The sequence below is a fragment of the Lithobates pipiens genome, unplaced genomic scaffold (genome assembly GCF_037356315.1).
Source record: "Lithobates pipiens isolate NorthernLeopardFrog02 unplaced genomic scaffold, aLitPip1_a1.2 Scaffold_8, whole genome shotgun sequence".
Lineage (NCBI taxonomy): Eukaryota > Metazoa > Chordata > Amphibia > Anura > Ranidae > Lithobates > Lithobates pipiens.
Window position 1 is genome coordinate 447,632,021 of NW_027507903.1, and position 27,808 is coordinate 447,659,828.

The 27,808-nt window shown below is 38.5% G+C and overlaps 1 protein-coding gene across 4 annotated transcripts in view; it reads left to right on the top strand.

Annotated features, from left to right (window-relative positions):
* GRIA1 (glutamate ionotropic receptor AMPA type subunit 1) overlaps positions 1-27,368 on the top strand; it is a 410,043-nt gene extending 382,675 nt beyond the window's left edge. For 2 of the 4 annotated variants that reach the window (XM_077468352.1, XM_077468354.1), the window contains exons 14-16: positions 7,305-7,419; positions 23,638-23,772; positions 25,238-27,368. In XM_077468352.1, coding sequence (XP_077324478.1) covers positions 7,305-7,419; positions 23,638-23,772; positions 25,238-25,426 — 439 coding nt within the window. In that variant the 3' untranslated portion in view covers positions 25,427-27,368. Of the gene's footprint in view, positions 1-7,304; positions 7,420-8,609; positions 8,725-23,637; positions 23,773-25,237 lie in introns of all 4 variants that reach the window. The other 2 variants (XM_077468351.1, XM_077468353.1) reach the window with 1 other exon arrangement.
* Positions 27,369-27,808: the final 440 nt, after the last annotated feature.

Sequence of the window (27,808 nt, forward strand, 5' to 3'; positions counted from 1 at the left end):
TTGACTGCAGAAAAAAAACATCTGAAGCAAAAAACAGAAGCTGTAAAAACATCCAAAAATGTCCAGTGTGCATGCGGCCTAAGGGTTGGCAGCAATCACATGAAAGTGAGTCTGTGTTGTGCTGCGTTGTCCACTGTGTCTCTAAATACTAGCCCCCACTCTTCAAAACTACTGATCTTGCCACATAGATTTTGCTGCGTTCTCATTCTGCACCGATGTATTAATGCCAAGAATTATGATGATACTGAGAAGGGAATGTAAATGCATCCTCTGCTTGACATTTAACATATTCCTCAACATGAACAGCGCAGCTCCTAACACTTACAGACACATGTCCTTGTCCTGTTCTGCTCACGAGATGTTCTCATAGCCCGAGGCAGTAAGAAATAAACTGTCTTGCTGCAGCAGGCGAAAACATTAGACGTGTGCCCAAGCTTGACTGAAACAATAGCAAATGGTTGTAAGGGTTGGAATTGGCTTTTTATACACAGCTCGGTCACTTTTGAAGATGTTGTTGTAATGTACATATGTTGCAGAATAATCCAGTGTAATACTTTTTATTATTTTCCAGCAAAGTTTGCATAATACGGGGACAGTTATGTTGAGAAATTGTAACATAACACGAAGCATGAGACTTACAAAACGTATCAATTACTGACTACTTGAAAGTTTACTACTCTACCAATTACTGAGTTGTTGAGAGTTTACCCATCCAATGAGAATGCATAACTATTGACTAGAAGATTGTCCTACTAAAAGCGCTCTAGGTTCACATCTATTCATTTGCGATTTAATGCATTTTTTGTGCTTTTTTTGCTGTGTGTTTTGCATTTTTAAACCCACATTTTTTATGCGTTTTTGCATGCAGTTTTCATGCATTTTGTGTATGGGGGGGGTGTTCTTTTTAAACACACTGTATATAGGTGGTTGCTAAGGAACGTGCAGCGTACTTAACAACCGATGAGTCATCAGCTGTCAGTGGGGTTCCCCGTTGACAGCTGAAAGTAAAAAAAAGTATTGCCAGTAAAACAATTTGGGAAAAATAAAGCGTGGCCCCAAATAAAAAATGAATTGTGTGGGGTCTTCCCCCAGACCCTTATCCGAGCATGCAGCCCAGCAGGTCAGGAAAGGGGGTGGAGCGAGTGGCCCCCTCCTCCTGAACCATACCAGACTGCATGCCCTTAATTGACAATGGATCATCTTGCGGGGCCTTATTTTTGGATTTTTAATAATGGAATTGTCAAAAACTGTGTTTGTGGTTTTTCTTTTTCTAAGTGACACTTTTTTTGGTGAATGAGTAGGGGTACGTTGTTCCCCCACTCATTCACATGGGGTCAGGATCTGGGGAACCCCTTGTTAAAGGGGGCTTCCAGATTCTGGTAAGTCCCCCGCCCGCAGACCCCCACAACCAGTCTAGGGTTGAGGGGATGAGGCCCTTGTCACCATCAACATGGAGACAAGGTGCTTTGGGGTGCCACCCCATAGCACCCCCCATGTTGAGGGCATGCGGCCTGGTATAGTTCAGGAGGGGGGGCGCTCCCCTCCCTTTACTGACCTGCCGGGCTGCATGCTTGGATAAGGATCTGGTATGGATTGGGGGGCCTCACACCATTTTTTTTTGGGTGTGGGGTTCCCCTCCTAATCCATACCAGACCCAAGGGGATTGGTATGGATTTGGGGGGACTTCACTCTTTTTTCCCAAACTTTTTTGCCGGCAATTCTTTCTCTTGCATTCGACTGTCAATGGGAAATGTTGAGGGCATGCGGTCTGGTAAAATTCAAGGGGGGGGCACTGGCTCATCCCCTCCCTTTACTAACCTGCCGGGCTGCATGCTCGAATGAGGGTCTGGTATGGTTTGGGGAAGGTCCTCACACCATTTACTTTTTTGATTTTGACGTGGGGTTCCCCTCCAAATCCATACCAGACCTGAAGATTGGGGGGGGCCCACGCTGTTTTTTTCCCCAACTTTTTTGCTGGCAATTCTTTTTTTTGCATTTAGATTTCAGCGGGGAACCCCTCTGACAGCTGATAACTCATCGGTTGTTAAGGACATGGCGGCCGGCTTCCCGGCCTGTTCCTTAGCAACCAGCTATATACAGTGATTTTAAAGGGAAAAAAACTGCAAAATGCAACATTACGACTCCTGCTGTGGGAAAAAAGTCCCTGACCCTTTTCAAAAAACACAGATGTGAACTACATTCATAAGACACCATGTTAATGGACTGTAGTGAGTTTGTGCAAAACGCACCAAAAAGAACATAGGTGTGACCGTAGGGTAAATGTAGAAATGGAATGCTAAATAAGTTTCTTCTAAGTGTACCATGTAGCAGCATGTAGTAGCAATTAATCACACACATGTGGAGCATTGTGTGATCACCAGTAACTCATGCATTGATAGTTTCTCTCCTGCAACTTTAATTACCATCCTCCTGACACTGAATTGTGCATGAGGACTTTAAAAGACACTCACCATGTGGTTAAACAGGCAAAGTTCTACTTATGGCCACAAAAGATAGGAACTTACCAATAAGATTTGCAACACACTGTATGACCACCCCTAGGAATTATTAAGTCCAGGTGTTCCCCATGTTTCCTGAGGCTTCCGGGGAAGGGTACTGTTAATACTAAAGTACATATTTAAAAACATTTTATTGATTGTATTCAGTTGTTTGCTTATAACCTTATGGTGGCAGTTTTTGGAAATCCTTTTCTGTTCCAGCATGAATGTGCCACTGTGCCAGCTCCATAAAGTCATGGTTTGACAGAATTTGATTTGCTTGTACAGATCTCTGAACTTTGTTGAGATGCAGTTCTTGTAGTCCAGTATCAGTACACAACTACACATCCTCACAAATGTTCTTTTATTCTGAATAGGCACAAATTCTCAAAGAGAAATCTTGTAGAAAGTCTTCCGGAGAGAAGGGAGGCAGTTTTAGCTACACAGCTGGGGCTGGTTGGGGGCAACTCCATAAATAAATGGGATGTCCAGCAAGCACAGTGATAGGTGTCCACAAACCTTTGGGCATATTATTTGCTTCTCCTCTTCACTGCCAGTGTCTACAACAATTGGACAAATCCCTCGTTTCTCATTATTGCAATGACCCCAATCTTAGTTTACAGGCTCACATTAAATTACTGCAAGCGACAGCCACTCATTATTTTCTTTACCCTTTAAAAGGACCTAAAAGGCATTATTTGTCATTAACATATGCAAATAATTTTCTAGAACCATACCATATGTCAGTGACTTTTAATATGTATGAAAATGTGCATGCTGTACAGTTATTTATTTATATTTCCAGGACACTGAGAAGGCTAAATGCGGTAAAAGTAGATTAGCATAAGCGAGTGTTTAAAGTATTATGCCAATCACAAGGGATTGCTGCTGGGTTAAATCAGCTCCATTAGAATACTATATATTGCATACAGCAATTGTAAACAGACCATTACAGTAAGTTGTATTAGAAGACTAGATAGCCACAGAAAAGAGGATTGGAAGTACAAACAACAGTCTGCTTATCAATGCATTTATAAAGCTTATTTAATATAATTATAGCATATCTGTTCTGATTGCATTGAAAGCTATTTGACAAAGGGCTTTACTTACTAACAATATGGAAAGCAATAGTTCATAGCAACCAATCAGAAGGCAGATTGCAACACTTCAGCTGCTTTAAACACCAACCAAAGTTTTTCCTTAGGCCTCTTTCACACAGGTGACCCAATCAGTTCCCCCTGTCAGTTTTTCAGGCAGACCTGATCCAAAACTCTATATAGGTCTAGAAGGGTATGAATGTAAACAGATGTGTCTGGTTACATCCGCTTACCTCCACGTCTGTCCAGGTCTGGAAAAAAAAATTAAGAAGGACTGCACCTCTTCCATTTATTCAGACCAAAATGTAATGGATTGGATGTATTCTGATGTACTTTGAGTATGGAAATCTCCTGCAGCACAAAACTGAATGGATGCGAATGTAACAAAAGTAACATCTATTCTGTTCTGCTCCATTGTGGTGATGCACCTTGTAGTGGTGGAGGTTTGATGCCTTGCACGAATGATTCTGGATGTCATTTAACCCAAAAGAGTGGTGTAAAGTCAATGCAAAAGAAGAGGTGAGTATTACAGCCAGAGCTTTTACTCTCTTACAAATCCCGAGGCACCATTTAAAAAAAAAATTCCCAGCGAAGGTCTTTGAACTCTATAAACTAACTAAACTAACTGCTCCATTGTGGTGACGCACCTTGTAGTGGTGGTGGTTTGATGCCTTGCACTAACGAATGATTCTGGATGTCATTTAACCCAAAAGACTGAGTGGCGAAAAGTCAATGCAAAAGAAGAGGTGAGTATTAAAGCCAGAGCTTTTACTCTCTTACACATCCCGAGGCACCATTTAAAGAATAAATCCCAGAGAAGGTCTTTGAACTCTATAAACTAATAAAGATCAGTTGTAAAGTGACTAGAAACATTTAATCAGGACTGTTTGTGCATCATGCCATTAATTCATTCTTCTTTCACTGCATGGGTGATGGGCCTTGTCAACTATGCCTCATACCTTACCTGTGACAACCTCCTGCTCATTGCTGCAGGTTTTGTTCTATGTATGTGTTGTTTGTCATTAGAGAATCACTCAAAAGGATTGGTGATCCAGTTTTAATCTCTCATTTTCTCCCTATCTACTCCTCCAAGAATGTCACACCTCACCCCAGCCCCCCGCTGCCAAGGATCAGAGACAAAATGAAGGTCTTACAGGGTTATAACAGTTATTATTGCTGTTGACAGTTACTGCTATTTAGCATATAGCTTTCACTTACCTATTTTTTCCTACTGCAAGATCCATCCTGCTTTCTACAGTAGATTATGTTGTTAAACCACAATTAAAACCTTCACGTTTTTTTTTCCCTTTCATTACTGCTAATTGCAGTAAGGTTTCAGCTCCAACACCAAGGTTAATATTTCATTAAACTAATACTAGATGATCTGCTCTATCCAATGTCATTATTTGTTGTTCCTTATAACAGGTTTGCTTTACAGTTACTTGTTGAAAAAAATGTAAAAGCATATGAAAAAATTGCAAAATGGGCTTTAGATTCATACAATATAACTATTTTGTCAACCTTGATCTTTTAAAACAAGCATCAACAGAAAACTGCAAAAGTTTTTACAGATAGATGTGGGATGAACTACCTAATAGTGGTATACATGGACTCTAGTACTAATAAGATCTTGGCCCTTGAGTTTCCAGACCAATTGGGGAGGTCTTACTCAATATACCAGGAAGTCATGGGCATTTATTCATAAGATATTGGGGGGGGGGGGGCAGAGCTGAGAACTTTAGGTACAAATTTCACCACTGAGGTTCCTAAAATATCTAAGCAGTCATATGGTGGTTCCACTTGCCAGCTTTCACCTATTACGGTGATGAAACCTTAAGGTGTACTGTTAGCTACGCTCCAGCTGTAATATCAATGTATGCACAAAATATCAATTGGATTTATATGCATTTGTTAGTGAACACATTGAAATGGTAATATTTACATTCTAGGATTTGTAATTTCCTGTTTTCATAACTTTGCAATAAATTGGTCCTGTTAGAGAAAACTTACACAGGACTCATGTAAGTATATGTCTTAAAAAAATATTCTATCTCAAATTGAATTGTTTGCAGTAGAGTGAAAATTTCTTTTTAACTGCCTTTATATTCTTATAATGCTTTTTTGATAGATTTTTTTGATTTTTTGCTTTTTATTGCTTCCTTTCTTTCTTACTGATTCCCTTCCTTCTATTAAACATGCACTTTAGCCAAGCTTATGACAGCGACTCTTCTACTCTTCCTCCCTCCATTCTTACGCCTTTAACTTTATCTTTGCTTTTCCCTTCCTTCTTTTTTTTTTCACTTCCTGCCCCTGAAGGTATTAAACATAAATGTTGAACTTTTGTCCAAAATTACACTATACCATATAGAGTGAAGGTTTCTTTTAACCTGCCACTATTTGTACTATGCTTGCATGCTTTTTGATAGTATACCTAGCTTTCTTATAGTAACTCTATTTCCCTTCCTCCCTACCTTATTCCCATCTGTTTATCTCATTCCTTTCCTCCCCCTTCTTGTTTTAGTTTAATTTGAACCACAATATATCAGTGCCCCTTTCCTGCTTCCTCTTCCTTTTTTCCTTTCTTGCCTTCCTCCTTCTATTGAACATATACTTTAGACACGTTTATGCCAGTACACATTCTTCACTCCATTCTTTCTATCTCTGCTTTCTCCTTTCCTTCATTTTTGTTAATATTAAATATATACTTGGAACCAAATTATGTTAGCGCCCCTTCCTTCTTTCTATACTTTCTTCTATATTCTTCTTTTTCTACTGTACCTCAATAGCCATGCGAGAAGTAAACAGAGGGGGGCTTCTTTACTAAAGGCAAATCCACCTTGCACTACAAGTGCACTGCAAGTCCATTTGGAAGTGCAGTTGTTGTAGATCTGATGGGGACATGCAAGGAAAAAAAAACAGCATTTTTGCTTGTACATGATTGGACGATAAAATCAGCAGAGCTTCCCCTCATTTCATATCTTCCCCTTAGATCTAAAGTAACTGTACTTCCAAGTGCACTTGCAGTGCACTTGTGTTGCAAAGTGGTTTTGCCTTTCGTAAATAAACCCGATAGTATTTTTATTGCTCCAGGCTCTATTATTTCTTTCAGGATTGCACAGTTTAAAGTTCTAGCCATCCCCTTGATGCCACAGGCAGAAATCAACCTTCTCTCTGGTTATAAAATGTGTTGTGATTAGGATTACGAGTTCAGCTATGTAAATCAGGACATTTACTAAACACATAAAGTGCATCGCTTTGTTGCATTCATTATTATGCATGTTGCATGCGTGCTTAAGTAAAATACATGAATGATATATATGACGGCCATGAAGCCATGTAGCATGTACATTCCATATATGCCTGATTTTATATATTTGAGGCCGTAAATGAGTATAATTTGCTTGACTGAAGAAAGAAGCCATTTTGCTCAGTGTCTATTGTTGCACAGAGTAATGTTTTTCCTTTGAAACACTGACGTTTTTACCAATGTACGAATTTATCTTGTACCTTGAAAGACTCAATAAAATATTTGACAATAAACACTGACGTTTTTGGGTCCACCTGCACCATGGTGATGGAGCTGAAACAAGGATAGGGACACGTGGTCTAGGATGAAACTTGCAGCTGGTTCACCTATCCTTTGTCTCATGACCTCATGAGTGATTTCTCAAGCTGTAACTTATCGAGTGTTATCTATTCATTTTTAAAGAAATCCAGTAAACCTGGCAGTATTAAAACTGAACGAGCAGGGGCTTTTGGACAAATTGAAAAACAAATGGTGGTACGACAAGGGAGAATGCGGCAGCGGGGGAGGTGATTCCAAGGTCAGCCCCAGTAAGAACAAACTAGTGGGTAACAAAACAGCATGATAGTAACCAGCAGCTGCCTAAAACACAGTATATGCCAAGGCCCCGGTGACATTTGACCAAATTTAGAGACAAATCCAAAAACTTCTCATTTTAAAATTGCATGAGATCGTATCAAAAAACTTGAATAGGAGCATGACACAACTAATTGAAAACAATACACTTAAACGTAACTGTTAAACAGAAATCAGAAATAATAAGCAGTACAATAGTTATACGCAACACTCATTTTTTGTTCCTAAAAATAGTAAGCCATCTTTTTAATTGGCATTTTTCTAAATCATAGTTACACAAAATTAATTTATAATTTTTTTTTTTTAAAGGAAGTGTAATGAAATATATCTAAAAAACTTAAAATATATGTTAATGTCGTATGCAGAATGCAAGAGGATATATAACAATTGGTACATTTAAGACAATTTTTGTACAATAAGCTTAAAAAAAAATAAGCAATCTTGTAATTTTAATGTTTTTTTTTTAAATTAGAGTTATACAAAATTCATTTTTATGAAATATCAAGCTTATTTTTGTAACTAAATTTATTGTTATATATAGAACACTTAAAAAAATGTCAATGTGTTAATCAGAATGCATGAAGTTATAATTAAATATCTATATAGTTGCAAATTGAATTTATTCTGATATGAAAAAAATATTTAAACAATTTTAAATATTGAAACATGTTGACTGTTAAAAACACAAAATGAAAAGGACAATATGCAAAATATTTTATATATTTTTTATTATTTACTTGTATGTTAAGCACTTGAATGTAGTGCTAACACAGGCATTAGACAGAGCTAGCCATATCTCCACACTGCAGGATATGCATGGTAGCTTTAATTGTTCTTGATAAACATACATAATAAGACACCGGGTGCAAGGAAATGACTTGTCCGTAAACAATGAATCGGTGTTGCTGGTTACTCAAAGTGATATTGTTAATACTCATCTGGCTTGTCTGGAAGAAAAGGTTAATAAAGGATGAAGGGATGGGAGGGGGGAGCTTGATTGAGTATTGAATCGTATCACTTTGCCATGGTTCTCACTTATACGTCAATGAATGCCTCAATGAAATGTTGCTATGCTACTGAATAACATAAAATAACATTGGTGATGTTATTTATGTTATTTCCCATGGTTTGAAGAGGTGCTGTAAACCTAGCGGTATTGAAACTCAGTGAGCAAGGCGTCTTAGACAAGCTGAAAAGCAAATGGTGGTACGATAAAGGGGAATGTGGAAGCAAAGACTCCGGAAGTAAGGTTAGTCATGCCCATAACAGAGTTCCCGGCAATAAACACATGATGCTGCAGGGGCCTTTTGATTGGTTATCACAGTTTTCTTGTCATACATGATCTTGCTGCAGCAGGTTTTTTGCAGGTTCACAACAACTTGATGTGTATATAAAAAAAAATAATAACCAATAACCCATTAAAACCAGAAAAATATATTCTTGTCCAATAAACTAAGCTAAAATATGTCTCAACATAAAGCTAAAGGTTAAGGCTTTTAAAAAGGTGAAAAACTGCACATATACATATAAACAATAGCCTTTAAAAGATCTTAGTATATTTGTGTTAAAAAAAAAAAAAAAACTCAACTTACACTGTCAGGCTAAAGTCTCAGTTCTTTAAGTATTGAAAATTTGCCATAAGGATCATTGTTTTCAGTCATTTCAGCTCTTGTTGGCCATTACAGCTCAAGATAATGTTGAGTATGGCAAAAAAACACCAATCATTATTGCTTAATAAATGTTATCCTTATTTTTTTTCAGCTCTGTTGGAGCAAAGGAAAAACAAATGTAATGACATATTAACAAATATGCCGCTTGAAAAAACAAAACGTAAAATTTCAAATTAATTAATTAATTAATTTATTCATGTATTTATTAATTTATTATAATAGGGTCTTCCTTCATTACAAGAAGTAAGCAACTGCCACATTGAAAATGCAAACATACACTAAAAAAATATAAAATAGATGGGTAAATAGAATAGAACGGAATAGGTAGATAGATAGATAGATAGATAGATTCCTACTTACGTAAAAATGTATGCACACAAAAACTGGTTCCGCTTCTCATTGTATTTAAAAAAATTTACTCCTGTATGTTTTGAAAAAGAAAATGTCTCAGAAAAGTGAAGAAATACATGTATTAGATGGGGATAGAACATAATTCAGTATTTAGAAATATTATACAGTATTATTATTACTGTAAGAATATTACTACAATCAGGTTTAACATGGCTAACGCTGACCGCAAATGTTACAACTTGATTGCACAATCACCTTTAGATTTACTAACAAATTGTAAAGTAAGATTTTTATTTTTTTGGGCTGGAAAACATTTGTTTGCTTAAGATGTATGTCTGGGAAATATAAAAAAAAAAAAAAAATTCTGCAATACAGACACATACATGGTACATAGAGATAAATACCCAGAAAAACAAGTGTGCTCTTACAACTTCCTGTAGTGATCTGACAACTCGACCTTAGCTGCCTTGAAATCCCTAGCAATGTTGTCAGCAGAATATATTCTGATTTTCCCCTGCTAGGCAATGACAGTAGTCATGAAACATTCAATTCACTAGAACAGCTTTTCCCAGAATTTTCTCTTGTCTCATATCACTATAACGTTCTTCCCAAAATGGAGGGCCACTAATACTATTACATTGTGTACCATTTTGCTTCTGAAATTGTCAGTGTTCAGAAAGAACACTGCCTTTTCAGAATGTCCCTAGGGCCAATTTATAGCGATTAAGTGTTTGATGGAGCTATAAAACTCTTTTATTGAATACTTAAAATGACAAAAAGTCCATTTAAATTGTTTTATGGCAGGTAACCCTGTTCTCAAGCTCTGCTCCCATCTAATTAAAATGCACATGTCTCCGACCTTACTGGGGCACTTTGTGCAATCATAATAAACATATAATGGTTTTCATTCGGGTCAACTTTTCCAACAAGGTATTGGTGATTGGTTGTTTTAACTATCCACTTGTTCTGATTGGTTCTTGTGTCAGAAAATATTTTTTCTTATTAGTAGTAGAGCTTGACAAAGGGGGTTACTCCAGAACATTGCTTTACATAAATGCCATAAATGATTTTGGACATATTTATAAAGCAGTAAATCTGGCATTCACTAAACATTCACTGAAGGTGAATGTTCGAGGCACATGTGTTCCAAATAACGGTGATTGATTCACCACAAGTGAATGTTTGGTGGCCAATATATATATTGATAATGCTGGCCACTTCACAAATGGGTTTTTACTACAATCCATATTTATCCTTACTTTCTGTCCTGGTGACAGTGGTTCCTCCAGAGGGAAATGAAGATAAATCTACAACAACAACACAGACCAAAATAAAAATATTTTTTAACATAGAGTAGGGGAAGGTTAGAACCCCCATATTAGATTTTTATTTGCTGTATGGTCCTGTTTTCCTTACATCCTGTTTGGTAAAACCATTGTCACTGAGACAGGAAACAAGCAAAAAAACTCTCTCTCAGGGTTCTTTAACAGAGGTGGCCGTGGTTGGTGCAAGCAAGGCTTTAACTCAACCCCCGGTTGCCCATCTAAATTCTAACATTACAATAAGATGTAGCTGTGTTCATGCCAAGGCTGTGATGCGTGGCTTTGGGGTAATAACAATTTTTAGTCATTTTAGTTTATCAGCGCTTGAGTGTTCCAAACAGTAGTCCCACAGCATCTAGATGAATCCACAATGCCTCTTGGTGGTGGGCAATTTCTTCTCCTTTAAAATCGGTGCTGTCTCAATTAGGGATCCCACAGTCAATTCCAGAAACTATTAAAGACATCTCTTCATGCATAGGATATACCAGCTACTTATCAGATAGTAGTAGTAGTAGTGGTGCTCACTAGACATATGCATTCCTTTTCGTCTGAATGCATTTTCGTCCGAATTTCAGCTATTTTCGTTTTCGTTTTGACAAATGATAATGAAAGCACAGAATCCGAAAAATGAAAGATCCGACATAAATAAATGCTTTATTTTCGTTTTAGTTGTTACAACAGTTCGATATAGAATAGGAGATTCGACGTGACTCTGACAATAACAATCTGTGTCTATAGAACCTGTGGTCGAATGTGCCTAACCTTACCTCTATTAGTCCAAGATTATATAGAGAAAATATTCGACAGAGAAAAAAGATTTGACAGAGAGAAAAGATTCTGCAAGTTACTGTCCTAAAAAGTGTTTGGGGACCCAGGTCCTGCCCCAGGGGACATGTATCAATGCAAAAAAAAGTTTTAAAAACTGCCATTTTTTCGGGAGCAGTGATTTTAATAATGATTAAAGTGAAACAATAAAAGTGTAATATTCCTTTAAATTTCGTACGGGGGGGGGGGGGTGTCTATAGTATGCCTGTGAAGGGGCGCATGTTTCTGGTGCTTAGAACTGTTCCTGCACAAAGTGTAATTTATGCAGGAAAAAAAGTCCTTTAAAATCACTCGCAGCTATTATGAATTGTCGGCTCCGTAATACAGAGAACACTCATTGAAAGTCATTGATAAAAAAAAAAAAAAATAAATAAAAGCGTGGGAGTCCCCCAAATTCAATTACCAGGCCCTTCAGGTCTGGTATGGATATTAAGGGGAAACCTGCGTCAAATAAAAAAAAAAAATTGACGTGGGGTTCCCCCTAAATATCCATACCAGACCCTTCAGGTCTGGTATGGATATTAAGGGGAACCCCGCGTCAAATAAAAAAAAAATGACTTGGGGTCCCCCTAAAAATCCACACCAGACCCTTTATCCGAGCACGCAACCTGGCAGGCCGCAGGAAAAGAGGGGGGACAAGAGAGCGGCCCCCTCCCCCCTGAATTGTACCAGCCCACATGCCCTCAACATTGGGAGGATGCTTTGGGGGTCTGTGACCCCTCAAAGCACCTTGTCCCCATGTTGATGTGGAGAAGGGCCTCATCCCCACAACCGTGGCCGGTGGTTGTGGGGGTCTGCGGGCGGGGGGCTTATCAGAATCTGGAAGCCCCTTTAACAAGGGGACCCCCAGATCCCACCCCCCCTGTTTGAAATGGTAAGGGGGTATAAAAGTACCCCTACCATTTCACAAAGAAAGTGTAAAAAATTGTTAAATAAGACAAACACACTTTTGAAAAATTCCTTTATTAAAAATAAAAAAAAGATTCCAGTGGTGGTAATCCACTCTTGCTATCCAGCGATGGATCTCCGGGGTCCAGCGATGGATGATCTGATCCAGCGCAGCGAATCCATCCATCTTCTGTATCCACTGAGGAGACACTGCGGGGATTCCAGCGGCCTGACGTTTGTTATATGCAGAGGGTGGGGCCACCCGTCACCTGACCCTGCCCCCCTCTGACGCAAGGGGAAACCCGGGTTTCCCCGTGACGTATGGGTGACCCGCCCCCCTCTGATGTAACACAGGCAGGTTTCCGTTACATCAGAGGGGCGGAGTCACCCATACGTCGCGGGGAAACCCGGGTTTCCCCTTGCATCAGAGGGGGGCGGGGTCAGGTGACGGGTGGCCCCGCCCTCCGCATGTAACAAACGTCAGGCCGCCAGGTTCCCGCAGTGTCTCCTCAGTGGAGACAGAAGATGGATGGATGCGCTGCGCTGATTCAGATGAGCCATCGCTGGACCCCGGAGAGATGATTGTCTGTCGCTGGATAGCAAGAGTGGATTACCACCGCTGGAATCTTTTTTTTATTTTTTTTTATTTTAATAAAGGAATTTTTCAAAAGTGTGTTTGTCTTATTTAACAATTTTTTACACTTTCTTTGTGAAATGGTAGGGGTACTTTTGTACCCCCTTACCATTTCAAACAGGGGGGGTCGGGATCTGGGGGTCCCCTTGTTAAAGGGGGCTTCCAGATTCTGATAAGCCCCCCTCCCGCAGACCCCCACAACCACCGGCCATGGTTGTGGGGATGAGGCCCTTCTCCACATCAACATGGGGACAAGGTGCTTTGAGGGGTCACAGACCCCCAAAGCATCCTCCCAATGTTGAGGGCATGTGGCCTGGTACGGTTCAGGAGGGAGGGGGGCCGCTCTCTTGTCCCCCCGCCCTTTTCCATGCGGCCTGCCAGGTTGCGTGCTCGGATAAAGGGCCTGGTATGGATTTTTACGGGGACCCCCACGTCAATTTTTTTTTTAATTTGACGTGGGGTTCCCCTTAATATCCATACCAGACCTGAAAGGTCTGGTATGGATATTTAGGATGAACCCCACGTCAATTTTTTTTTTTAATTTGACGCAGGGTTCCCCTTAATATCCATACCAGACCTGAAGGGCCTGGTAATTGAATTTGGGGGAACCCCACGCTTTTTATTTATTTATTTATTTTTTTTTTTTTTATCAATGACTTTCAATGAGTGTTCTCTGTATTATGGAGCCGACAATTCATAATAGCTGCGAGTGATTTTAAAGGACTTGTTTTCCTGCATAAATGACACTTTGTGCAGGGACAGTTCTAAGCACCAGAAACATGCGCCCCTTCACAGGCATACTATAGACACCCCCCCTACGAAATTTTAAGGAATATTACACTTTTATTGTTTCATTTTAATCATTATTAAAATCACTGCTCCCGAAAAAACTGCCGTTTTTAAAACTTTTTTTTGTATTGATACATGTCCCCTGGGGCAGGACCCGGGTCCCCAAACACTTTTTAGGACAGTAACTTGCATCTTAGCCTTTAAAATTAGTACTTTAGATTTTGAACGTTGGAGTCCCATAGACTTTAATAGGGTTCTAAAGTTCACACGAAGTATGCTATATACTAGCTCCGTCTAATCTTCTTTATACATTCGACAGACACCATAAGCCTTCAAAGACAGATTCAACCGTAATTCATGTGGATTTTCGGACGAATGCAATTTTTGAATGAAAAATGAAATAAATAAAAACGAATTTCGGGAGTAACTAAATTAATAAATTTTTCGGACGAAAACGAAATTCCGAAACGAAATATTTTACTCTGCACATGTCTAGTGCTCACTACTTATATAAGTGTGTGGATTGTTTATAATCTTATTGCACTATTATAAATTTGTTTTCTGGGAATTATGCGTGAGGATTGAAGATTAAAGAGGATCTTCGCTGCATCTGAACACCACAAAAAAAACACTATTTAATTCATTTTTAATAATCAAAGCAAACTCCCCCATCCATCAATGTGTCCATGCTTTATTTTGTTGAGAAATCACTTTGAAAAACATCCCCTAGCATTTCTGGCTGGGGCCATCTTGAGTAAGGGAAAATGATTCATGTAGCATTTACTTCCTGGAATTCACCTGTACTTAGCTCAAGCATGCATGCAGGAGGATGTACTTAGCTGAGAAAACCTCTCCTCCTTTCTTCCCCTCCTGAAGACTCCTGGGATGTATGGCATTGGGGGTTATTTACTGAAGGAAAATCCACTTTGCACTGCAAGTGCACTTGAGAGTCCACTGAAAGTGCACTTGGAAGTAAAGTCGTTGTAGAACCAAGGGGGGCATGCAAGGGAAATAAAAAATAGCATTTTAGCTTGCACATGATTGGATGATAAAATCAGCAGAGCTTCCACTCATTTCAGATCTACCCCTTAGATTTAGAGCGACTGTACTTCCAAGTGCACTTTCAGTGCAAAGTGGGTTTGCCTTTCGTAAATAACCCCCATTGTTTGCCTAAGCAAGAAACCAAGAAGTAACGGAAGAAATGTAAACAAAATTTTAAAAATGTAAAGCACGTACATATGATAGACTTTCCTATTTATTTACTAATGCTAGCAGCATAAGGATTAAAAATAATCAATATTGATTGGGAGAGTAAAGTTCTACTTATTAAAGTGGAATTTCCCCCCTCTGCTGCCACATTTGGCGCCTTTTGGGGGAAGGGGGAACAGGTACCCGGTTTTGACAGTTCCAACTTCCAACCCACTTCCAATTCGCTCGGCCCCCTTCCCCTTCTCCTTCCCCCGCAACCTTCAATTCACAAGTCCCAGAAGACTGTAGCCCATTCACAGAGCACAGCGCGCTTTGCCATGAGCAGTAGGAGACCAGTTTCCTTTAGTCAAGATAGTGGCACCAGCACCCGATAGCAGATTGAAGAATCAGATTGGATGAGGACACCGCTGGATGCCTGGACAGGTAAGTGCACTAATATTAAGTCAGCAGCTACAGTATTTGTAGCTGCTGACTTATTTTCCGGGGGAGAGCCTGGAGCTACTCTTTAAAAATTATGAATTTGGTAAGAATGTAAGAGGGGATTAAAGAAGACAAAAGTCACATGGGGGGTTATTTGCGAAAGGCAAATCCACTTTGCACTACAAGTGCAAAGTGCACTTGAAATTGCATTGAAAGTGCACTTGGAAGTGGATTCGCTGTACATCTGAGGGGTGTATCTGAAATTAGGGGAAGCTCTGCTGATTTTATCATTCAATCATGTGCAAGCTAAAATGCTGTTTATTTTCCTTGCATGTCCCCCTCAGATCTACAGCGACTTTACTTCCAAGTGCACTTTGCACTTGTTGTTTGCATTTGTAGTGCAAAGTGGATTTGCCTTACGTAAATAACCCCCATGGTGTTACATGGCAGGGAACAACTTACACGTGAGCACCCCCTTTTCCAGGGATATATATATCTGGGGAAGAAGGGACTCAACAGTGAAAACACAGAGTTTTGAAAAAAAAATTATTAGGCCCAATGTTTGTCCTGTGGGTCAATCAATCTTTAATAGATGCTGGAATTGATTGTGGGATCCTTAATTGAGATAGCACTGGGTTTAAAAAGGGGTGTAGGACGGCAATGCTGTGTAAAGTTTGTTGTGCCACATCCAATATAAAGACTACAAAAATAGGGGGACCCCTGGTGGTGGACTTTTAGAGGCACGTACAGGCTTTTATATCAATTTAATAAATAAAACTTTTCTTATTGTATTCTATGCCTGTACGTGCCTCTAAAAGTACATCACCAGGGGTCCCCCTATTTATGTGGGTTTGAAAAGGAGAAGAACATGACAATTTTTACTTGTCTTGCAGCATAGGTGTGCGCAGCCTATTGCATGAAGGTGTACACCCCAAAGCTCAAACACACATGCCCTTCTCTGCAGCCTCAGCTGCCGTGGACAGTGAATGAACAGGATAGTGCTCTGTGATGAGTGGCTTCCTGTTCTTTCAAAAACTGAAGCATAACAAACACAGTATACTATGCTTCAGTTATGAATGAACACAGTGAGTGAGTTTGTTCACTGTGTTCATTTAGAAAAGGAAGGCCGGTAAATGACATATATACTAGTCCTTTCCCCCACTCTCCATTCTTTCCATTCTGAAACATCCCCTGGCATCCCCTGGCTTCTGCGGAGGAGGGAAGCCAGCAGTACTACAGGGGGGTGGGCACAATACGGGGGGAAGCCCAAGCAATAGTAGGGGGAATTGGCACCAAACCACACCCCCTGCCCATGCCTATATCTTGCAGAGTTTGATAGGCTGCCTCACCTGTCAAACTCACCCATTGAGGCCAATGGGAGCATACTGCAAGCATGAGAAAAAAAAAAACATGGCTGGTGGTTGTGTGAATAAAACATTTTGGCCGACTTGCCAAATATTACCTAGTGAAGATTGAAGAACATTTTGAGGCTGCCATTTGATCTGATAATGCTTGTTGTCAGGCCTGTATGCTGAGCCTGTAGCTTAAATGCTTTTTGAGTCACCAGCCCAGAACAAGTATGCAGATCAGGAGATTCTGAGAAAAGACAGAAATCCTTATGCTCATACTTGCTCCAGATATATAACCTTAAGTACCTTAAGTATTGAATCAACATGATCATCATTACAGCCAGGCACCAAGCCTTTTTAAGAGAGGTCAACAGTGGTAGTCTCCGGGTTTCTCTCATGACAGGTGCCCTTTAATAGCAAGTTCTTCAGTTGGTGGCCACAGCATTTCCTTGTCTTCCTATTACATTCCATATTATAGGGACATCTGGTATACAATCTGCAATTTACTCAGTTCCTTTTTACAGTCAGTTGCCAAACCAATGATGTTCACAGAGACAATGCAAGCATTGGACTTGGGGACAGCTTGTTAATAAACGAGGTTTGGAGGAGAACCAGTAATACTAGCAGACTAACAGCACAGCAACACTGCCATAAAACGGTGCCTACCAAGAGAATAATAGAAGCATATAATCAAGAGAGTGATGTCTATCTCTTATTTTACCATTCTCTTGTTGCTTTTAAATTGTGTCTATATATTAAAGACTGTTTTGCAAATGAACTAAACCTTCTTAGTAACCAGCCCAGAAATTGAGACTTAATTCAGACAGTAGTTTAAATTTGATAATTTAAGCCTTCCCCACTCAATCCAAAACTAAAAGAACAAAGTTTTAATTAAAGGTTAACTAGACCAAAGAACAAAAGAGTAACCTATTGTGGCCTACTAGTCATTAGATGTGGTGAGTTCATTCATGTATTTTTTAGGCTAAAAGCTTTTTTGGCAAGAACAGAAAATACATGTTGATCCTGACAGTGATACTAAACAAATAAGTAAAGTAAGTAAACTACTAATCCCATCATGCCTTATGTAATGCAGATGAGCAGTGGCAGACATGTTTGTAGTTAGGCCTGTGTGACAACCATGACGTTCTCTATAGATAAAGTAAAGTGAGTGCTTGAAGCCACCCAGAGGCAGGGTGTTTGTTATTTGCAGGATTACCAAGGGTTAAAAGGTTGAAAAAAGAAAATGAATGCAACCACCACATCTACTGACTGTTAAGATGCAATAAAATAAATTTTGGACTTTGGATTTAAATACACTTTAACCACTTCAGCTCCAGAAGATTTTACCCACTTCCTAACCAGTCCATTGTTTCTGCGATACGGCTCTGCATTGCTTTTACTGACAATTGCTTGGTAGTGCGTGTCCCCTTCACCGTGTGCATAAAATCACGTATAGATATGTGATGTTGCGCAGCCAGGCCGCCCTGCTGCAGTCTGTATGCAGTGGGCGGTCCGGAAATAGTTAATGGAGGCATTTTCTAAATAAACAAAAAAAGGCCATGCGGCATAATGTTAATATATCAAAACTACACACACATTGAAAGTACATTTCTCTTAAAGAGAACCCATGCCCAGATGATGCACACGTACGCATTTACATATTTTGAACAAGCAGAAAAATCACGCTACAACAAGCCCACTTAATTTCTTTATCTATAAGCATTGTGGACAAATTAGTTCACAACAACGTTTTGGAGCCTTTGTTGTGAACTATGAGGAGCTTCGAGAAGAAAACACTTGATATTAAAAGAAACTAGAGAAGTCAGGTATGGCTTATTTTTTCTGCTTATTAAGAATATGTAAATAAAATAGTCTGGGCACGGGTGAGAGTTAAATGAACTGCATTCAACATTCTACATATTATATTGCCATCCATTTTAGAAGTTGACCAATATAGAATTCTAATTTTCTTTAGAAAACCATGAAGGAAAAATAATTTCATTTTCAGTAGCACTGAAATATGAGGCATATAGTATCACTAAACTCAACATTGATCAATAGTTTGCAGTATGAATATGGAATTAGCACACAAAGGGGATTATGTATCTAAAGCACAGTAAACAAAAAATTTCTTGCTGCCCATAGCAACCAAGTGGCTTTTGTACGCCACGTTTATGACGTGAGTTCCTAAATAGCATCCAAACATGAAACAGGCTAATTTTAAGTAGCAAACTATAGATGAATAACTTTTTTTCTTTTGCTTAGGTTTAATTATATAATGTATCATGTAATATCTGTAACTCCTAAATTCTCTAAAAAAGCAAACACAACAAAATAAGAATGTTTCAATCATTCCTTCACAGTTTTTTTTTTTTTTATGTTTCTTCTGACTTTACAATTTTTTTTTTTTTCGTTCAGTCTGTAGGAATGGATTTTGCTGCATTAGATATAGTCATATGCTTAAAGTTTATGTTTAGCCAAAATATTTTTCGTAAGGAAAAGTTAGAAATAATTATGCATATTGTGCCCAGCTGGGTCACTGTTTATGCAATGTAGATATTTCCTGCAGTTTTGTTGTTTCTCTTTTCAACGTGTCCTTTGAAAGAAAATTGATAGCATTTATCCGATGAGAACACACTAAGTGTTATTGCTCTAAAGTTTATCTTTACATGCTTCCTGCTTCACTGATAAATTATGTATTAAATAAATAGAATTCGAGGTTGCACTAATGAGTATCTGTCAGCTGAACACCTGCAACAAAGAATTTATCATACAAACAATATTATTTTCAATCCCTGTCAAACTTTTAAAATCAGCTCAATATGAGATAACAATTGAGATATAAAAAAAATGTATCATATGCAGTAAAATCAATTTCTGAGGATCATTTGAAAGAGGCAGAACTATGATAAGCCTGATTTCTTTTTATTACAGTGTTCGATCCCTCCCGGAGAAAAATTAAATGTGGTACTATATCCCATCTTCCTACGTGCCATGGAGGGCCAGCTGTATGGTGGGATGGAATACCCTCCCATGACAGCTGTCCAACAACAAAGCTAGCAAGGACATGACTACATTGATAGCCAGCACTTATCTCTGGCTCCAAGCACCTTGCCAGGACAAGCACCAGCAAGAAAAATGCAGAGAGAGAGAGAGAGAGAGAGAGGGGGGGTGTGGTCAGCCTTCTAAAGCCTGCGGGATACTACATGTTCTTTGTCCCCTGTGGGGAACACTGTAATAAAATAAGAAATGAGACTCCTTCTTTAATGCCTACACTTTCCAACCACTAAAATATGAAAAGGAGGCATTTTTGAGTAATAGCACATACCTTCCAAAGTTAAACTGGTTGTAAAAAAAAAAAGAAAAAAAAAAGTAGAGCTCCCCCAATAATTTTGTAATTTTGCCCTTAGTTTTTTTTTAGCAAAGTTTACTTTTTGATAAATTAACTGGTAATCCTGACTGTCACTCTAAATTACTAGTTCTTGAGGGCAATGATCTGAAGGAGTCTCCAGTCTATATAGCATTGCCACCATATTGTGCATACTCCCATCTTATTACCCATAGATCTTGTTTTCCCTAGCTTTATATATCACAGGAAGTAATGCCTAGGCTTGGGAGGGGGGAGGGGGTAGATCGTATATCTTGTTTGACCTTGACTCTTCCAGGGAGCCATACTGTCATAATACAGCATGCTAGACCATGTGCATAGCAAGGAGAGGAATATTGGTCACAGACCTGCAGAATTAGAATTAAAAAGGAATTGCAGAGGTTTTTTTTGTTTTGTTTTTTCATTGCATTTTTATGGAAATGCATTGCTAGTGGTGTGTCCTATTCCCATAGGGTAAATTTATAAGGACTTACAATTGCTTTAATGGTTGAGCATAAACAATCAAATATGTAAGACAAAAATGTTAAGATACTTAGATTTTAAGAACAGCTCCATGCACCATAAAATATTTCATAATAGTATGCACATTTAGAGATTCTCTGTATTTGCCCATGAAGGACAAAGTAGCAGGTTCGTTCACATTAATGATGCCCACCCATCAGCTGCACTTATTTACTTTTCCTTTATTCCTCCACCACTCTGTTGTGCCAGTGGAAGCAAACAAAAATTTCCAAAGGGAACTTCTAGTTATGAGGGAGGATGTGACTCATTCCACTCCTATTTGACAGTGCTGGTACTTGGATATTCAAGCACCCAGCGATTTAACATGTGCTGCTATATATTTAGCTTCACTTTAAAATGGCACACCACACTATGAACATTAAGTCGTTTACATATTTTAACAAGCAGCTAAATAGAAAAACAAGCCTCCACTGCCCTTTGTAGCTACAGGCTCTATGGATAAATGTATCCTCAAATTTCACAATAGAAGCACTGAAATCATATCCCATCGCCTCATGTTTTTTCTCGTAGTGTGGACTTTCTACTCCTTAGCTGCAGACACTGCGGTGCAATTCATTCTCAAAGATCACAACAAAAGGGACTCTGTAGTCTGGTTGCAATCAGTTTCTGATCAGTATACAGCACATGCTATTTGTTTACATTAGAAGGCTGACAGGCTGCCAAGTCCCTGCTGCCAGTGAAAATAAGGAAAGAGGAGCTGAGATTTAGGTGCTTCTGTTGTGTTCTTTATGCATAATTTTCTCCGCAGCACCTGCAGCTACAGAGAACAGAGATGTAAAGCTCTTTTACTGCTTACCAAAAATCTAGAAATACTTTAGTGTCCATAATATGGGTGTATGTGCAGTGTAACTAAGGTTTAAATTGTATTTTGAATGTTTTGGTGAATGGTTTCCCTGTTAAATTAGAGTGCATTATACTTTATGCAAGGGACTAGTTAGTGTTATAATCATATAGGAATGTAAAAGTTGCTTAGAACCTATTTCTGAGATCGATTTAAGTTTTCTGCCTTTTGCAAATGACCCATTTTTCCATTAGCTTATATTTAGTGGACTGAACAATTATGCAATCTTTTCTTTTTTAATTCACAACATCAAAACTAGCCGGTACAATTAAATTGTTATCACTTCTATTTATTTAGTTTTTTTTTTATCATTTGGATATTTTATTTCATACTGTTTTTTTCTTTATAACTGAAGATTCAGAATGCTTTTCATTTCTTCAGGTTCTAAGCAGTTGTATGAAGATAATGAACCCAAAGCCTATTCAAAAGGACTCTTCAAAGCAATCAATATATTTTCTAATATTTCTCTAATATAGACAATAACCTAAAAAATTCCACTTATTGAAAATAATAAAGACCCTCTAAATAGTCAACCAATAAATAGCTCACCTGCACATTAAAAATTATCAGTCAAATGCAATCACTAGATTCTTCTATAAGACTTTGCTACATTGTTCCTCGTCAAGATAAGGCCCTGAAAATAGAAGTTGAAGGATTATAATTTTTTTTACTCCACATTATTGCAACATTTGGGGTGCATGCTTAAACTGTGGAGGGAGGTGGGTTTTGGAGTTGTATAATGTCATAGATTTAGTTTGGGGGTGAAAAGGGGTGGTGTGAAAGGTCTTGGCAGCGTATGGTAGACACCAAGCTTTTTTGAAGTGTTGCCAGTTTCTCCATTTAGATCACAAATGTTAAACAGTTTTGAGATCTACCCAGTCAAAGTTTAATTCCAATTCCTATGTCACCTTTTAAACTTCATGGCACATTTTAAGCTGATTTTTGAGATATGTGGAAAACTTTGGACAAAATAATGGTGTTATTTGAGGATGAGAATCTAAAATGCAAATATAAATAGTCTGTAATGAAAAGAACTTGAAATTGATAGAACAGAAGTAAATTATACCTGGCCATCTAATGCATATGGGCACCTCTACAACAAAATAAAAGGTAAAGTGAAGAAGGTGCAAGAATTAGAAGGAAGTCAGAATCTCTAATGAAGATAGTGGAAGAAGACAAGGACTAGAAGATGATAGACAGGAGATAAATAGAAGACCATAAAAGGTGGAAAAAATAAAAAAAGATGAAAGTAAATTGCAAGAGAAGTCATCAACTAGCAAATGAGATTTAAATCAGCCATGTATAAGAAAAGAATGGAAGAAAAGAATAGAGTAAAATTATTTTGAATGAGGTGAGAAGAATGCTGGTTAGGAATGGGAAGAGACTGTAGAATCACTGGAAGGGGCGGAAAAAAAGACATAAGAGAGAAATAGAAAATAGCAAACATAGAGGCATCTAGTAGATTAAAGTCACTGGTTAAATATTTTTGATTTCCAAATGCTTCTTAAATTAAAAAAATGGTATGAAGCAGTTATTTTTTTTCTTTGCTGCTTCACTCAGCAGATTGAAAGACTGCAGTTTCTTGAATTTCTTTTCCTTTTTACTGCAGACACACATTTGTCATTGTTATAGACAGGCTTTTCCTCAGCCATTAAAATTATTACCTTAATCTGATGTTTCTTTGATGTTTATGTGGACTATTCAATTAGGAATATGATCCAACTATGTAAATGGAAGGCATCTTCAAAAAAACTTTTAACCCTTTCTTTGTTGACTGCCTGTTAAGTGCTGCTGCCTGTTGTATGTTGCTAGTGTGTTGGACTGGTCTGAGTTCTGGATTGTGGATGTGGGTTTCTCAGGAAGCTTGAGGACATGTTCATAATATATGTTGCCATGAATAACACATTCTTTCTCTTGCTCTCTCCCTGCTCCTTTCTTCTGTATCTGGTTCCAGGATAAGACAAGTGCACTGAGCCTTAGTAATGTCGCTGGAGTCTTCTACATCCTGATTGGAGGTCTTGGCTTGGCCATGTTGGTTGCTCTCATTGAGTTTTGCTACAAGTCCAGGAGTGAATCTAAAAAGATGAAGGTGGCATCTGCTCTTTTTATATATCTTACATTTTAAATGTGTTCTTGTCTCATATTAATCTAAATCATTAGGGTGCCCATACGTACATGTGCCAATTTTCACACACAAGCAATGCAACCACTCACAATAATCAGATCATGTATGGATTACCAAGAGATCTACAATGAGTATCCAAGAATGACAAGTGTTTAACAATTATAAGAAATTCCCCCCCCCCCCCCCCAAAAAACTTGTGGAAAGTGGAGAGGCATTAGAACACCTGTCAGGTTTTTTTTTGCAGTCTGTGTCCCTGTTAGGTATATTCACCTTTTCTATTTGTCCTGGAGTCTGTTGTCACTAAACGTGAAAGAAAATCCCAGATTTATAATCATCAGTACAGCAATGGAGGGTAAATCTTACAAAAAGTAACACTAGTCCTGGGGACCCTGGTGACAACCAGGGATTTCCCTTACTTTAAAGAGATTTCCTCTCAAATCCTGTTGTGGCCATGGGACAGGGAGTGAAGGAAAATCTCCCCAATGGGACACAGATGGCAAAAAAGTGACAGGGTTTTTAACCCTTCCTTGCTTTATCTAAAATTAAAAAAGAAATGTCCCCAGTCCTACCTGTCTTTTTGTGTCCTCTTCCCACCCTTTTAATACGAGTGATTATATTGTGTTTAATGCAGCATTTACCACCAGGTTGATGCAATCACTCGTGCTTAGAGAAGTGCTGGCAGACTTGTGGGTTACTCAGTCATCCTTTACTCTCTTCTTCCCTGCACCAATGCAGAAATTTGAAAAAAAGGTCACTGTATGTGTGTAAAAGTTCTAGACCAAAACTTTGCAGTGGTGGCCATCAAAATCTAAATAGTATTGCAGTAGTTTAGGTAACTGGCACACATGCTAACATTTAGTGGTATAGTTTATGCTGTAAGCATAGGTTCACATGTATTCAATTGCTGCATGCCATATTTGTGCGGGAACAGCACCTCATTAATATTAATGGGCTGCTGTACCTGTGGAAAACACAGGAAAAAGGTCCTTGCACCATTTTAAAATTGCAGCTGCAGTGTGCTTTTGCACCGTGTGGTTTCCCACAACCAAAAACATGCTGCATTTTCATATTATAATTAATGGCACCCTCACGCATCTGCTAAAAAAGCCGCATGTTTTGCTTGCGGTTGTGGGAATGTGTTCGATTTACATAAATTCTTGCACCCTCATATACAGTTTGTGAACCTAGCATAAAATTGCTAATACTGAAGAAGATTTGGAAACACTGTGTCAGAGGCAATGAGTTACCTCTCAAACAAAATAAAGAAAAACTATTTAGTTTTAGTTTTAGATATGAGTGAAATACCCCTCTAACCTACATTGACATATAGTTTTGTAAACTAAGAGGTCTATAAAAAATATAATTTGTTTCATGAATTCAAATGTCTTGCAGAAAGGACAGGGGCTAAACCCCCTATCCTCCTCAAAAGGGCTTCTGTTTAATTCCGCAGCAAACAGTCACGGAGACGGTCAGAATGGCAACTTTACCAAGACCTTCCACAGCAGGAGGTAGCGGTGAAAATGGCAGAGTGGTTAGTCACGACTTTCCCAAATCCATGCAGACAATTCCATGTATGAGTCACAGTGCAGGGATGGCCCTAGGAGCAACTGGATTATAATACCAGCAGACTTCACACTACCTGGTGAAGCAGTCATGACCTTCCCCGTTCCAGTGCCAAAAACAGAAAGGACACATTTTATGGACTTTACACAAGTCACTCAAAGATTTATTTTTTGTTCACTTTGTCCTTTTTTGCCATGTGTGGCAAACTTACACATCAATAAACTGCAATAAAGAGCTGATATTGGGAAAAACGGAGATCCTACCCTGTGGGCTGGACATTTGAATGTTTTTCAATAGACTCTGATCCCACAATGATTCAGCTCATCAACTCTTAGTATATTCAATTATTTTAGGGAAACATGTTACCATTTTTTTAATCCTTTCCTGTGTTAACTTTCTGAGCTTTCTGAACAAACTTGGGCACAGTATCTGCTGGCATTCCCATCAGGATTTGAAGAAACAAGAACCAGAATGTCTTTCAAACGAATAGCCCAGAAAGATAAGGTTGAGGTACATAGTGTCATCTTCGAGCTACAAAAGGCATTATAACAAGAGAAAGAGTTGTACTAGAGACAGACTAAAAGCTGTACATAGAAAATGGAAAGAAAAAGAATAAAGAAATATTCAAAACAATAAGACCTGTGGTGCAAGATTACAACAAAAAAGACAACTGGACAGCATTATTAAAGACTGGTAAGGATGACTGCCATGAGATATCTTGTTTACAAATGTGGTTACAAGTGTAAGCCATGAACAACTCTACAGAATAGCATCAGTAATTTCAACAATGCACAACCACTAGAACTTGATATCACTTTGCAAGAGTAAATGGTTTATGATTGTGTTTCAAGACATATAAAATGACCAAGAATCCCCAACAGATCTGAGTACAGGCACAAGCCATGTAGGTCTATTGAACTTTTACTGTAATGTCTACAAACATCTAGACATGAAATGTATTGCTTTAAGCGTTTACAGTCTTGTATAAATTGCCAACTGTTGTAAGGTGGTTAAATAAGAATGTCAATACCTTTATACATCATATAAAAAACAACATAAGTTTTGCCAGCAGTTGTGGGAATATCATCAACGTAACCACTTTCAAAAGCTATGAAATGACTGGACTTTGATAGATACACCAAGAACTGTGCCTGGGTTCATGTCAGCAGATGTTGTGGAGATATAGTTACACACTTAATTCCATACATTCCAACCAATCTTTTGTTTTCACAACTCAAGTCTTACCCACCTACAAGAGGGCATAGATGCTCTTAAAGAGGTATCTTTCTAAAAGTTTGTGTTTTGAATTATCATGTTTCCGTTATTTAATTTTTTGAATATTTTATGAGTTCCTGTTTTAATGTGTGAAGAAGACAGATACTATACCTTGAACCTCTGCAAAAGTGTATGTTGCCATTTTGGAGTGGAAACATAATTTTCTTAATAATTCCTCAAAGTTCTGAGGAGCTTTCCAGCCATTTGACTCAAAGGGCCTTGCAACTACTGGAATTGACCTTGAAAATTCACAAGGGCATTGCAGCAAAACGTTTCTTCTTAAACAGAGGAGCCTGTTTGCTCAGTGACTACAAGATGAGACTTCGGTGGGCAGCCGGACACAACAAATCAGCAATGGAGATGTTGCGTGTTCAGTTGTAATTTGTATTTTTATTACACTTTCTTAAAAACAGGTGTGGAACCAAGCTTGGTTTTTCCAAGAGTGGATTCCACATGTAATCCCTTCAGGTGTTTCATTCCGTTTTTCCTCTTTGATACCTGGATATTTTTTCTCCACAAAAAGGCTGTATTTGTTTTAACTCTGATGTCAAAAAGTGCTAAGCGAGACTATGTTTGGTCAAACAACAGAAGCATCATAGTTTGGCTTGTTTTCTAGTGATGGGGGAAGAGTTGCTCTCATCAGCATCTCCTTGCTTCTTGCATATCTCCTTTGTTTTATTTTTTTTTCTTTGAATTAATATAAAAAGGACGTGATTTCTTTCTTTGATGAGGCAAAGCAGCTTCTGTATACAATTTAGAGTGAATGTATGTGTGGTTTGAAAGAGTATTAATGTACCTATAGGTACAGGATGAATGTCACTTGTTGTGAAACAGGCCCACCACTGATAACCCCTTTCCATGCCACACTTCCTCTGCATATTAGCTGCATGTTGCAGAAACATTTTTGCTTTGGATTTTTTAAATGTATACTTCAATTGAAATAACTGAAATCAATATTAGGTATACATTGTACTACGAGGGGTCTTCAAAAGGTTTCCACGCTTTTTAGAGTTAAAAAAGTGTGGAAACTTTTTGAAGAATCCTCATAACCCAAGCCTACCTCCAATGTCTTGCTACAGAGGATGCTCAAGGTGTGAAAATATGACTGTGAAGTACAACAGACACCATATATTGATCATGCTACCTAGTGCACTGCTATCCA